Genomic DNA, 12,004 nt, shown 5'->3' on the forward strand with positions numbered 1-12,004 from the left:
GGAGAGCCTCCATCAAGCCCTGGGACAAACCCGGCGGCAGGAGGAGACTGCAGGAGAAGCTAAATCATCCAAGTTATCAGGCGGTGAGTCGGCTCCTCTTGCGGTCAACAACACTCACACCTGGGGCACTCTCCAGGCAGAAGCCAGCAAGTTGCGCTGGAGCAGGGGGTAGAGGGGCTCTAAAGGGGCTGGAGCCGACCAAGGAGGCTTAAGGGGTCTGGGTCTGATTTGAGTGAGTTCACCAGAGCTGCTCTGGGTTCCCGATTCTGGGGAAACTGAAGCAGGGAAATGCCAGGAGCTAGGAACTGGACAGGTGGTTGTAACAAATGACCTGGGTGAGAGGTGACAGTCTAGAAGGGCCATGGCTGCAGGCCAGGGACAGCTGGCGTGGATTTGGACTTGGCCATGTGCATGACCTCTGTCCCTGTGTCCACCTTCAGCATCCAGTGGAAAGACCACTCTTCAGAGCAAGGCTTCAAGGACCATCTGAGGCTGGTAGGAGTGAGGTCTCCAGGGGACCCAGTAGGTCCCAGTTTGTGACTTTGTCCTGCCGAGCATCCTTATCAGCAACATGGAAAGGTTCCCTGGATGTGTGGGCTGATGCCAAGTTGGCTGGGAAGGCAGGAGACAGAACTGGGACCCAGGAAGTGGCAATGGGAAAAAATGACAAGCATGCCCCAATGGAGTGTGGCTGCATGGAAGGACATGCTGTTGGTCCCAAGAAGAGGAAAGCACTAGGGTTGAGGATGATGGTGGGAATGAGCACTGCGATGGGGCAGCCCCAGAAGCTGGAGGGTTCCCAGGCCATGTTACAAGGAGTATGATGTCCAGGTCAGAGGAGATGAGAGCACTGTTTTCTCCTCTGAACTGGTGAAGCCCCATTAGGAGTTCCATCTGGGACCTGCCCTTTGACAGACTATGGGGCTAGAAACCACATTCTAGGGGAATGACCTAAAGAACAGGGATGGGGTGCGCCTTGCTCATGGGATAGGCTGGTTGGTCTGTGGATAAGGAAATATACTTGCTCCGCCTGATTTCAAAGGGCAGGACAGAAAGCAGGACATGGGAATCTTGGTAAGACAAAATTTCAGAGCAATACAAGGATGGATGGTGACAACTGTCCAGCGAGGAAAGGGATGCCTTGACAGGTAGTGAGTTCCCCATCACTAAAGGTGTTCAAGTATATATTGGCAGTGTTGTTTGGGAGGAAATTCAAGCATCAGAGTGAAAGGTTGGAGGCTGGTGTGCAGGGGTTTGGAACAGCTGCCCTTTTAAGAATCCTTCAGTCTTGGCTCCTGTTAATAAACTACTGATCGTAGACTGGCAGACAGTTCGAAGCTCTGTGACTCTCTAACCAGATGTCCTTCTCTTGGCTCTAAGAGCCTAAGGGAACTATTCAAATCTCGAGTGATAGGTTTCAAGGGTGAGTGTGGTGCCATTTCTGGATGTCCCCAGTGTGTCATTGGCTTAGGGATGCAGATTGAGCTTTGGTGCCTGTGTCAACCACCAAGGGTGGGCGTGTTCATGGGCTGGGCCTTCATTCATCCTCTGCTCAGGATGGGGACGACCAGAGGATGTTCAGCTGACGCTGGAAGAGGCCTGGAGATGGGTCTTGCCTTCACTGCTGCTGCCCAGACCACCTCCCCTGGTGCAGAGCACTCCTGGTCCCCAGGTCGCCTACCTGTCCCCAGATGGTGCCTTCTGAGTTCTCCACCTGCTCCCACCGCAGGCGCTTGACGCTCATGTGGCTGGTCTCACTGCGGCGGTGGCCCAGGCCCCGGGACAGCATGGGGGGCGCACAGGGCACAGGGGGGGGCAGGGGTGGCGGGGGTGGTGGAGGGGCTGGGTGGCTGAGTTGGGTGAGGGGCTTGGCCAGCGTCGGAGCGGGGCCCCAGGGGCCATCAGGGGTGCGGGAGCTGGGCTTGGGGTCATGGAAGGGCAGGGGTGGCGGTGGCGGGGGGCTGATTGGGGGCGGGGGGATGTGGTCGGAGATGGAGGAGTAGGTCAGGGAGCTGCCCTCCTCACTGCTGCTGACGCACTCGCTGGCACTGCTCCTCTCATTGGTGATGAAGCTGCCCTGGTCGTCGTGGAAGCTCATCTTGGGGGACAGAGCAAGGCAAGGGGAGGGTCAGGCTGGGCCCAGGGAGACTGGAGTCTGGGCCAAGGTGAGGGAGAATGGAGTAGTCTGGGGCAGGGGGTGGCATGGCCCGGGGATGGGACAGGAGAGTCTGGGGGGTTAGCCTGAGGCTGTGGTGGGACAGCCTGACGGAGTGTAGGGAACCTGAGACAGGGTATATGGGGTGGCCTTGGACAAAGAGTGTCCTAGCTTGAGCCAAGGGTGGGATAGCTCCAGCCAGGGAGTGGGGTGTCCTGGGACAGATTCTAGGATGGACTGGGGCAGGGAGAGGGGGAGATCCCCAGGGCAGCAGGACCTGGGCACAGGGCACATCCCTGGGCACATCCCCAGGGCAGCAGGCCTCTCGCAGGAGCCTGTGGACGCTGTCCCTGTATAGGCCCCCGTACCCTGCACGTCTGCCCGCGTGCTCACCTCTTCGTAGTCATTCTCAGGGCTCAGGAAATCATCCACGATGGTGACCCGGGGCCCCAGCTGCTCACTCAGCGCATCCAGGAAGCGGTCAGTATCCCGGCTTGGCACAGGGCGGGCGAAGGTGAAGAGCTTCCTGCGGCTGGGCGGGCGGCCGGGGTCCGGGCTGGGGGTGCTGCTGGAGCGGAGGGGCCCGGGGCCCAGCTGTGGGGAGGGCGCCCTGCTGCTGTCCAAGCTGGCGTAGGGGTGGGACTCACAGCTGCTGGGGGAGGCCAGGCCCTCTGAGCACAGCGGGTAGTAGCAGGGGGAGGGCAGGAGCTGCTCGCCGGGCCACGAGACGCTGGACAGGGTCCTGGGCCCTAGGGTGGGGGATGGAACGTGAGGACCCCTCTTGGGTCAGTACCTGGGTTCCAGGTGCGGGCTGGAGGGGAGGGGCCCCAGGGCGGGTTGGCTCTGTGTCCCTGGGCGCCTTCCTTTCCCCCTCTGGACACAGTGCAGGAAGACCCTGGATGACGCTGCGTCCCCAGGCTTCCCTTAGGGTGATCAAAGGCCGGAGTGGGCAGGGGGAGCGCTGCTTGGCCCCAGGACAGGCGGACCCCAGCTCATCTTGCACAGGATCCCAGGGTCCCACCTGGAACCCACTGAACACAAGTCAAGGGTGAGGGGGGTCTCCAGACCAAAGGTCATGGGGCACCTCCCGCACCCAGCAAGCCCTTGGCTCACAGAAACATCACCCTGGGGTCCTGCCTTCTGAACTGCCAAGAAACCATCATGTGTGTCTGTGAACAACCATCTTCCCAGCTGTGCCACTCACAGAGCAAAATGCGTGCACTTCACAGTCTATCCGACAGTCACATGCGAACTTGGGGACTCCTATGGGGGCAGCCCTCTGCTTTTCTAGATCCATAGCGGAGGTGAGGATCAGAGGGGACATGGGAGGGGCCAGGACAACCCGGACCTTGATGGCCCCTAGCTATGGAGGTTGCCAGGGTTCCCCAGCATTCAGTCCCATAGCCATGGAGCAAAGAGGGAGGGCCAGGGATATGCCTGGAGGTGGGGGTAACACCCAGCCAGCCAGCCAGGAGGCCGGAGGCCAGAGCTGCCCTCGGGAGCCGGGGCTGGCGAGCCCCTACCTGCTGTGCCTGCCGTGCTGGGCACTGGTGGGGAGGCACGGGATCTGGAGGTGGTCCCCATCTTTCCTTTGAAGCTGCTGCTCAGCCGGGACTCAAGCTCTGCGTAGACAGCCGACATCTTCGGGGAGAGGAGGGGGGATGGGTCCAGCCTGCCTTTACCTCCCCCATGTGGCCCTAACACGGCCTCAGAGGCCAGGCCTGGGTGGTCTGGGAGGCCAGGGTCTGCCCCAGCTCCGTGGGCCACCCATTCCCAGCTCCCCACTGACACCAAAAGCAGGGCAGAGAGAAGGTCTCACCATCTTGGGGTTGGGGGTCTCAGGGAGGGATGTGCCATCGCCCGCCTGGCGCTCGCCTGGGATCAGAGGAAGAGGCATCTCCGGGCAGTCACTGGGCCCTGCCGGGAAATCAGGAGGGCCAAGTCCACAACACGGGGGTCTAGTGACCACCTCTGAGCTCTAAGACTCAAGCCTCAGCCCAGACCCAGCGAGGGCCTCTGGAGAAAGAACCGCCAAGCCCTGCGGGCCCAGAGGGGCCACTGCTCAGCCCATTCCCAGGGATGTCTCATCTCGCCAAGCCCATTTTGCAGGTGGGAAAACCGAGCCCTGACGCGCCCTCTCACCCACTCCAGACTTTTGGTCCGGGGCCTCACCACAGCTGAGGCTGGCCTCCAGGCCTTGGGACCGGAGGCTGCGGCGGCACACGGAGGAGGCCCTCAGGGAGCTCCGCAGCTGGGGCTCGGGCTCTGGCTCCGGCTCCGGCTCTGGCTCGGGCTCCAGGTCCAGTGTGGACTCTGGCTCTGCTGTGGGACCAAAGGGGAGACAGGACCCTTGTCCTCTCAGCCTGACAAGGAGCCTCCAAACACAGGGAGCGTAAGGGCACCCACCTGTGAGCCCGGGCCTGCTCGGCTCTAGGACAGCTGGGAACCCTAGGGTGAGAGGCGGGGCGCTGGGCACAGGAGGTACATGGGAGTGGTGCCAGCCTGAGGACAGAGGCTGGGCGGAGGTGGCCACAGCCCACCCTCAGGGCCCCTTCTCATGCCGAGAGCCTAGCACCCCCTGATTCCCAGGTCTCAACACGCAGGCGCTGCTGCCCCTAGGGGCTTGCAGAGTGAAATGGAAGGTTCCAGGTCAGGGCAGATGTGTGGGACGTCTGCTGCCCAGCCTGCACCTGAGCTCAAACCCTCAACCCCCCAACAAACTCTGGGTCCCCAGGACTAGGGTTAGTGGGTGCACAAGGGTCAGCACATAGGAGACGTGCAGGCGAGCAGCAGGTGCCCAGGGTTTAGCCCACTTTCGATGCCCGCGGCCGAGTGATGAAGTGCATGCGTGGTGTGGGCACGGGGGCACCCGGTGACGGGGCAGCAGCGGGGAGCTGAGGCTGCACGGGGCCCCATAGGCCCTTGTGTGAGTCTGTGGGCTCCAGAGCCCACTAGGCAGGTGTGACCTGGCCGTGTGCTCACGATCCAGGTCTGTAAACAGTGTCCACGTGAACGTCTTGATCTGTGCCACACTTCCCAGCGTGTAAAGCACAGCCACTGTGGTCACCCTCATTTTGTGGGTGAGAAACCTGAGACCCCAGGCGTTAGGTGGGGTGTCTAAAGTTTAAGGTTATGCTGCTTTAAGGGTCAAGTTGGGAAAGCACATCCGTGGGGCAAAGCGTGGGACCAGCCCCGTGTGCTGGGTGTGTATCTCCAGGACAAGTGGGTGCATCTGTGTGTGGGAGGAGCCTGGGTTGGCTGTAATACCTCACAGGTGAGAACAGCAGGTGTCTGGCCTTTACCTGGCGGGCTGGGCAGGGGGAGGGGCTGCTTACCTGTCATGGCCGTGTAGCCCAGAAAGCATGCGATTTTCTCCTGGCAGAGCTCCTGCTCCTCGTAAGTGAGCAGCTGGTAGATGAACTGCCAGAGGACCTGCTTGGCGGGTGTGTCCAGCACCGGGTAGACATCGACGATCAGGGTGTCGATGTTCCTGGGGGTGGGGTGCAGGAGCAAGGGGTTCATGACGCAGGGGCTCAACAGAGGGGGCAGGGTGGGGGACAAGGGGGCACTTCCAGGCCACAGGATTCAGCCTCATGCCCTTCCCTTCTTCCCCAAGACAGAGAAGTGGGCAGGAAGGTAGGCTCTGAGGACAGGCTGCCCAGATTCAAATCCCAGCTCTGCCACTTACCAGCCAAGTGACCTTTCTCGCTACTAATTTCTCTGTCTCAGTTTCCTCCTCTGTAAAATGGGAGATAAAAATAGCATCTACCGGGGAGTTCCCTGGTGGCCTAGTGGTTAGGATTCTGGACTCACTGCTGTGGCCTGAGTTAAATCCCTGGTCGGGGAATGGAGATCCCACAAGGTGTGCTGCACGGCCAAAAAAAAAAAGCATCTACCACACAGAGCTGTTGTGAAGATTAAAACGTATAGAATGTATTAGGAAAGCTGACTCACTATATCAGGGACTGGCAAATGATGGCCCAAGGCCCAAAATTTGGCCTGCCACCTGTTTTTGTAAAGCAAGTTTTATTGGAACACGGTTTATATAAGCCTATGGTTTATATTTTGTCTATGGCTGTTCTCAGGTTACAAGAGAAGAGATGAATGGTTTCAATGGAGACTATATGGCCTGCAAAGCCTAAAATATTTGTTATCTGGACCTTTCTAGAAATAGTTTGCTGATCGCTACATTGTATGGAAAAAATAAAACTGATCCTCACGTAACACCACACATAAAGGTGAACTCCAGGTGGATAAAAGACCAAAGTGTGGAAGGTATAATTATAAAATTAATAGAAGATAACGCAGGAGATATCTTTTGACCAAGGGACAGGGAAGGACTTCTTAAACAAAAATTCAAAAGCCAAAGCATAAGGCCCCAAATGTATTGAATGTGATGATACAAAATCAAGAATACTTGTTCAAAGAAGCACAACTTGGAGCTGTTAATATTAGATATAATGGAAGTAACAATAGCGTAACAAATGGGAGAAGATATTTACAATGTCTAAAATCAACAAGGAATTGGTATCTAAGACTCACAGAGAGGAACTTCCCTGGTGGCTCAGTGGTTAAGAATCCGCCTGCCAATGCAAGGGACACAGGTTCGAACTCTGGTCCAGGAAGATCCCACATGCCGCGGAGCAACTAAGCCCGTGAGCCACAACTACGGAAGCCCACGTGCCTAGAGCCCATGCTCCGCAACAACAGAAGCCACTGCAATGAGAAGCCCGCGCGCCACAATGAAGAGTAGCCCCCGCTCACCACAACTAGAGAAAGCCCACGTGCAACAACAAAGACCCAATGCAGCCAAAAATAAATAAGTAAAATAAATAAATTCATTAAAAAAAAATAAAAAATAAAACAAACAGGGAACTCTGGCAAATTTAAGTTTTGCCATTTGGAACTTTCTGGAATTTTTTCCAAATATATTTGTTCAGTGGTTGGTTGAATCTACGGATGCAGAACCCATGGATATAAGGAGCGACTGTGGGTGTTATAACTTGGATGAATGTTGAAAACATGCTAAATGAAAGAAGCCAGACATGAAAGTCCACATATTGTATGATTCCATCATATGAAATGTCCAGAACAGGGAAATCTACAGAGACAGAAAGTAGATTAGTGAAGGAGGAGCGGCAGGGGGTGAGAGCAATCATTAGTGAAAGGGTTGGGGCTTTCTTGTTGATGAAAGTGTTCTAAAATTGAGTATGATGATGGTTACACATATTTGTGAATATACGAAGAACCAGTGCATTGTACATTCAAATGGGTGAATTGTATGATACGTGGATTATATTTCAACAAATATACATTTTTGTTTAAACAAAAAAAGGGAATGAACAAGTGATTGGCTTTGCAGGGACCATGAAACGACCCTCTGGGCTGAGGCGTGTGATAAACACTCCCACTGCTGCTGAGGTGCGAAAAGAAAGATGCTAAACCAAGCCTAACAGGGCGGGGCTGGTGGCAAGTGCCCACAGCGGGGTGTTGTGAGGGTCCCGCCAGCAACCCTGCAGGGGGTCGCTGCCTGCCTCACTTTACAGGGAAGGCTGTGACTTGCCCAGGGCACGTGGCTAGGAGGTTTCAGAGTCAGGGTTTGTTCTAGGGCAGCCCCGATGGCCCCTACCCCCATTCGGGTCCTTTGAGCCTCCCTCAGGAGAAGGGGGCTTAGGAAGCTCAGGCAGGGAGACCCCGATGGTGAGTCCGGGTAGGAATCGGGGTCTACCCAGGGCAGGTCCCCACCACCACCCTGGCCCAGACACCTGTGCTGGAAGAAGCTCTCGAGGGCCCGGCAGACCCCATAGCGCTCGGGGGGCGTGAGCAGGTGCTCCAGCTGCTGGCTGAAGGTCCTCCCCTGCACCCGGATGCTGGACGGCAGGATCTCCGCCACCCACTGCAGGGAGGTGAGCGCCGACGACGGGTTGGGAGAGTCCATCGAGTCGGAGTCTGTAGGGGCCACGGGAAGGAGAGGCCCGGGTGACCCAGCGTCCCCAGGCCAGGCGTGGTTTTCCTGGCAGCTGGGGCCAGGGGACCTCCCGAACTGGGGTGAGCGCTATGCATTGGGAGGCACACCTGGGGATGTGCCCCACGGAGGGAGGAGGGAGAGCCCCTGAGGCCACCCCACTGGGTTTTACAGCACCACCTGGAGAGGGAAGCTGCAGAGATGGGGGACAAGCAGAGTCCTCTGTAGACTCATAAATCCCACCCATGGCGACCCCAGCAGGGTATGTGGGCCAAGGCGGCCAAGGGCCAGTGGGGGTCTCACCGCTGGCGAACGGGACGAGCCCCTCCTCCACCACCAGCGTGGGCATTGCACCACTGCCCTGCAGCATGGACACCACCTTGTCGTGGGAGCAGTTCCTGCCGAGCAGAGATGGCCCAGGAGGGCCTGCCCAGGATAAGCCCCGCCCAAAGCCACCGGCCAGACCTCCCTGTCCTGCTGGTGGAGGCCACACAGCAAGCCCACGGCTGGGCCAGAACCAGAAGCCAGGGCCCTGCCTCTCCTGCTCGTTAATCTCCTCTGCAGGAGAAGCTCCAGGCCCAGGGCCAGCTGGACACTTCTGGGTACAGAAGGGGTCATGCCCATGCCACCCTTGGGCAGGGTCCCCCTTAAGGGTAAGACACACATAATCCATTCGACTCTGTGCCCCCTGCATGGAGCTGGGGTGTTTCCTGGTTGGAAGGACGATTTGACATCCTGGAGAGGGTGGGAGGGTGGATTCAAGACTTCCTGTGAGAAGAGGGACAAACTGGGGACCAACTGGTCAGAGGCCCATGGCCGGGGTATCCCAAGAGTCAGGAGTCCTGGGGACTGTTTGCCACCAAGCTCCGGTGACCCCAGTAGCCTCTGACCTCATGTCTAGTCCGTTGAGGAAGAGGATCCGGTCGCCCGATTTGAGGGAAGCGTTGTCAGCCGGGCTCCCTGGAAGCAAGGAGAGAGGGTGCGGTCAGCTGAGCAGTGACCCACTCGGGGATCCCTGTGTCGTCCTCCTGTTTTACAGGCGAGAAGTGGGGTGGGTGGCAGAGGAGAGCCAAATTCAGGCCAGCAGCCCCACATTAGAGCCGGCGCCCCTCTGCTCCCAGCTGCTCGAAGCAGGGAGCGATCGCCTGGCGAGGGTGCGAGTGCTGGGGACCCGGCGTGGACCACTGGTCAGCCCTGAGCTGGGGGAGGAGAGCAAAAAAGGAAGGTGTGCACACCCGCAGAGGACGCTATACTCTATACTCTATTCTCGACCCCTCGTACAAAGGTCCACATCATAAGTTCCTCTGTGCCTTTGTCACTAGGAGAAGATGTGTCTAGAGGGAGGCTCCTCCCTCAGGCTGGGAAACATGAAGAATTAATCATGTTTCGACATCTTGGGACCTTGCTGACACTGGAGGGACTGTCCCTCTAGGGCTAGCCAATCCCTAGAGATGGTACACGACTGGTCTGCAAGTGCATCTTTCCCGTGCACACCAACCAATCCTTCCTCTATGGGACTCGCACCGTCCGGGCCACTATCCCCCTGCCCTCACCACCCCATGGCCACGTGCCAGACAACTAGGGACAGCCCTTATGCCTCAGAGTCCTCTGAACTTATTCAAACTAGTTGTTCGTAAACCTGCTTAGCTGGCTTACCCTGCCTCACCCATTTCTTCACAAAAAAAAAAAAAAAAAAAAAAAAAAAGGGCTCTTGCCCATGTTTTCTCTTGCTCCCTCTGCCTCCTGACCAATCCTGGTGCTTCCCTGTGTGGCCCTTTGTGGCATGGTGTGCCGTGCCCCTTCCTCTTGGGAGCTGTAACACACCATCTTTTTAATGGCAGTCATCTCCTGACCCGTTGGCCTCACCATGTCTGAATAATAAAACCTACATTTTCAGCACATGGGAGCAGCTAATTCTCACTCTTTGCCTTCATGGCCCTGCAAGTCAGCCCTAACCCAGTACCTGATACCTGGAGAAGGGGGAGCTGCTAAGTTTGCTCCTGTGGATACAGATTTCTTTTTTTTTCTGCCTCTTTCATTATTCATCACTCTAAATTTGATGTGGAAGCAAGTGGGGGGAAATGATAGATGCCTAAATATACTCTCAGACTGTGAGTAGTTGGCTCTCTCTTGAGGTGGGGATTGTCAGGAGAGGAAGGGGAATGATCAGGGAAGAATTCCTGAGAGAGGGGGCCAGGGGGAGTCTTTTTTCCTGGGACTGAAAAGGGGGAGAGGGCGATGGTGACAAATCCAACATGGCCTGCCTGGAAGCTTGGGCCAGGCTGGGGTGGAAAGGCCAGAGAGGTAGTAGCAAGGGATGAAAGATCACTGGATCAGGAGTCAGGAGACCCCAGGTTCTAGTCCTTGATTTGCCAGAGTCTCTCAAGCCCTGTTTCCCCATCTGTAAAAGCTCCCATCGAAGCACCCGTTTGGCTTCCTATGACGAGGAAGGCATGGGGTTACCAGCCTGGAGGTTGGGTTGGGGAGAACAGCACCCCTGGATTTTAACATGGCCCCAGGCCAAGTATCTCTGGCTACACATGAGGGAGAGGCAGGGAGGTGGGGGTGGGGATGATGGCAAAGTTGGAAGAGACATATCCAAAGAGGAGAGATTAATCATGCCTAGAGGAAGCTCCCCAGAGAGCAGCCTTGGGCCTTTTCTCTACAACAGTGTGTCAATGACTTAGTGATGTCATTGACACAGTCCAAGATGGACTGGGTCTCAGAATGATCCGAAGGCCGGAACAGTGATGCAAAGGCACTGAGGCACTTTCCCAGGGATCAGAAGAGCCCTTCTCACAAATCCAAGCACTGGAGATGTGAGATGCAGAAGGGTAGAAAGAACTCAGCGTCAGCAGGGGCACCGATGGGGCTGGTTCACTAGGAGCATCATGTTCAGGTGCTGGGAGGGGATGGGGACAGGACAGAACAGGTGACCCAGCCCTGTGGGCTGGTTACCGGGAGGGAGAGCTCAATTCAGTACCAGGAGACATGTCTGTCCACGGAGACCTTCCACAAGGGAATGGGCTGCCTCCACAGTAAATGGGTTTCTTCCCTCCCTCCCCTCAACGCCCCACTGGAAGGGTGGGAAGAAGGAATTCCTTCACTGAGAAGACTGCCTTTTTCAAGATGCACCATTCCAGGAGCAAGAAGGGGCTGGCCAGGTGGCAGGAGGAGGGGAGTCCAGATTTGGGGGGCTGGGGGCTGGATAGTGGGAAGAGGCCCTGAAGCCCTGCTGCCTGCCCAGCAAGTGCCCAGTTCCCAGGGAATGGGAATGTTGGCTGGGGCTCAGCCTGGGCAGGCACCAGCTCTGTCCCGGCTGCCCCAGTGTCTCAGGCAGTGCCCTTAGTCCTCCCTGTGGACATAGGAAAGATCTGGATGGAGAACTTGGCTCACTTGGCACAGGGGTGACCCTGAACTTGGAGGGGGTTTGTCCTGACTGGGGAAGGTGGATGATTTGGATCTGCTGCTGTGGGACACTCAGAGGACACAGGCTACTTGAGGTTGGTACCTGAAAGGGGGAGGGGCTGCTGAGCATCGGCCTGACAGACTCCTTCACCCCATCCTGAACAACCCACCCACACCTCACCAGGCAGCACAGACTCGATCCAGACAGGTCCGTGGCCGCGAAGCGTGAAGCCGAAGCTCTTGTTGCCCTTGTAGACTCGGACCGTCCTGGGGAGAAAGAAGGGGTGGATGGGGGCGGGCAGCGTGCCTTTCCCTGGGGAGAGGAGCCTTGGGGATGCAGGAGATGACGACGTCCAGTGTCCCGCTCCCCTTCACCTCTCCTGGACCCCAACCCCCAGGTGTCCTCGCTTCGCCCCCGCGCCCTCTGCCCGGGTCTCCATCCCGAGCCCACCGACCGAGAGGCGTCCGCAGCCCGC

General features: G+C 57.3%; 1 protein-coding gene across 5 annotated transcripts in view; it reads right to left on the reverse strand.

Annotated features, from left to right (window-relative positions):
* The window catches only part of GRID2IP (Grid2 interacting protein), a gene marked incomplete at its 5' end in the record, with an annotated part of 42,145 nt that overhangs the window by 13,041 nt on the left and 17,100 nt on the right, over positions 1-12,004 (reverse strand). For 3 of the 5 annotated variants that reach the window (XM_082429955.1, XM_082429958.1, XM_082429957.1), the window contains 10 exons: positions 1,682-2,098; positions 2,549-2,904; positions 3,679-3,796; positions 3,975-4,072; positions 4,328-4,474; positions 5,491-5,645; positions 7,921-8,104; positions 8,424-8,518; positions 9,011-9,080; positions 11,710-11,795. In XM_082429955.1, coding sequence (XP_082286081.1) covers positions 1,682-2,098; positions 2,549-2,904; positions 3,679-3,796; positions 3,975-4,072; positions 4,328-4,474; positions 5,491-5,645; positions 7,921-8,104; positions 8,424-8,518; positions 9,011-9,080; positions 11,710-11,795 — 1,726 coding nt within the window. Of the gene's footprint in view, positions 1-1,681; positions 2,099-2,548; positions 2,905-3,678; positions 3,797-3,974; positions 4,073-4,327; positions 4,478-5,490; positions 5,646-7,920; positions 8,105-8,423; positions 8,519-9,010; positions 9,081-11,709; positions 11,796-12,004 lie in introns of all 5 variants that reach the window. The other 2 variants (XM_082429954.1, XM_082429956.1) reach the window with 1 other exon arrangement.

The sequence above is a fragment of the Balaenoptera physalus genome, assembly GCF_965194825.1.
Source record: "Balaenoptera physalus genome assembly, chromosome: 16".
Classification (NCBI taxonomy): domain Eukaryota; kingdom Metazoa; phylum Chordata; class Mammalia; order Artiodactyla; family Balaenopteridae; genus Balaenoptera; species Balaenoptera physalus.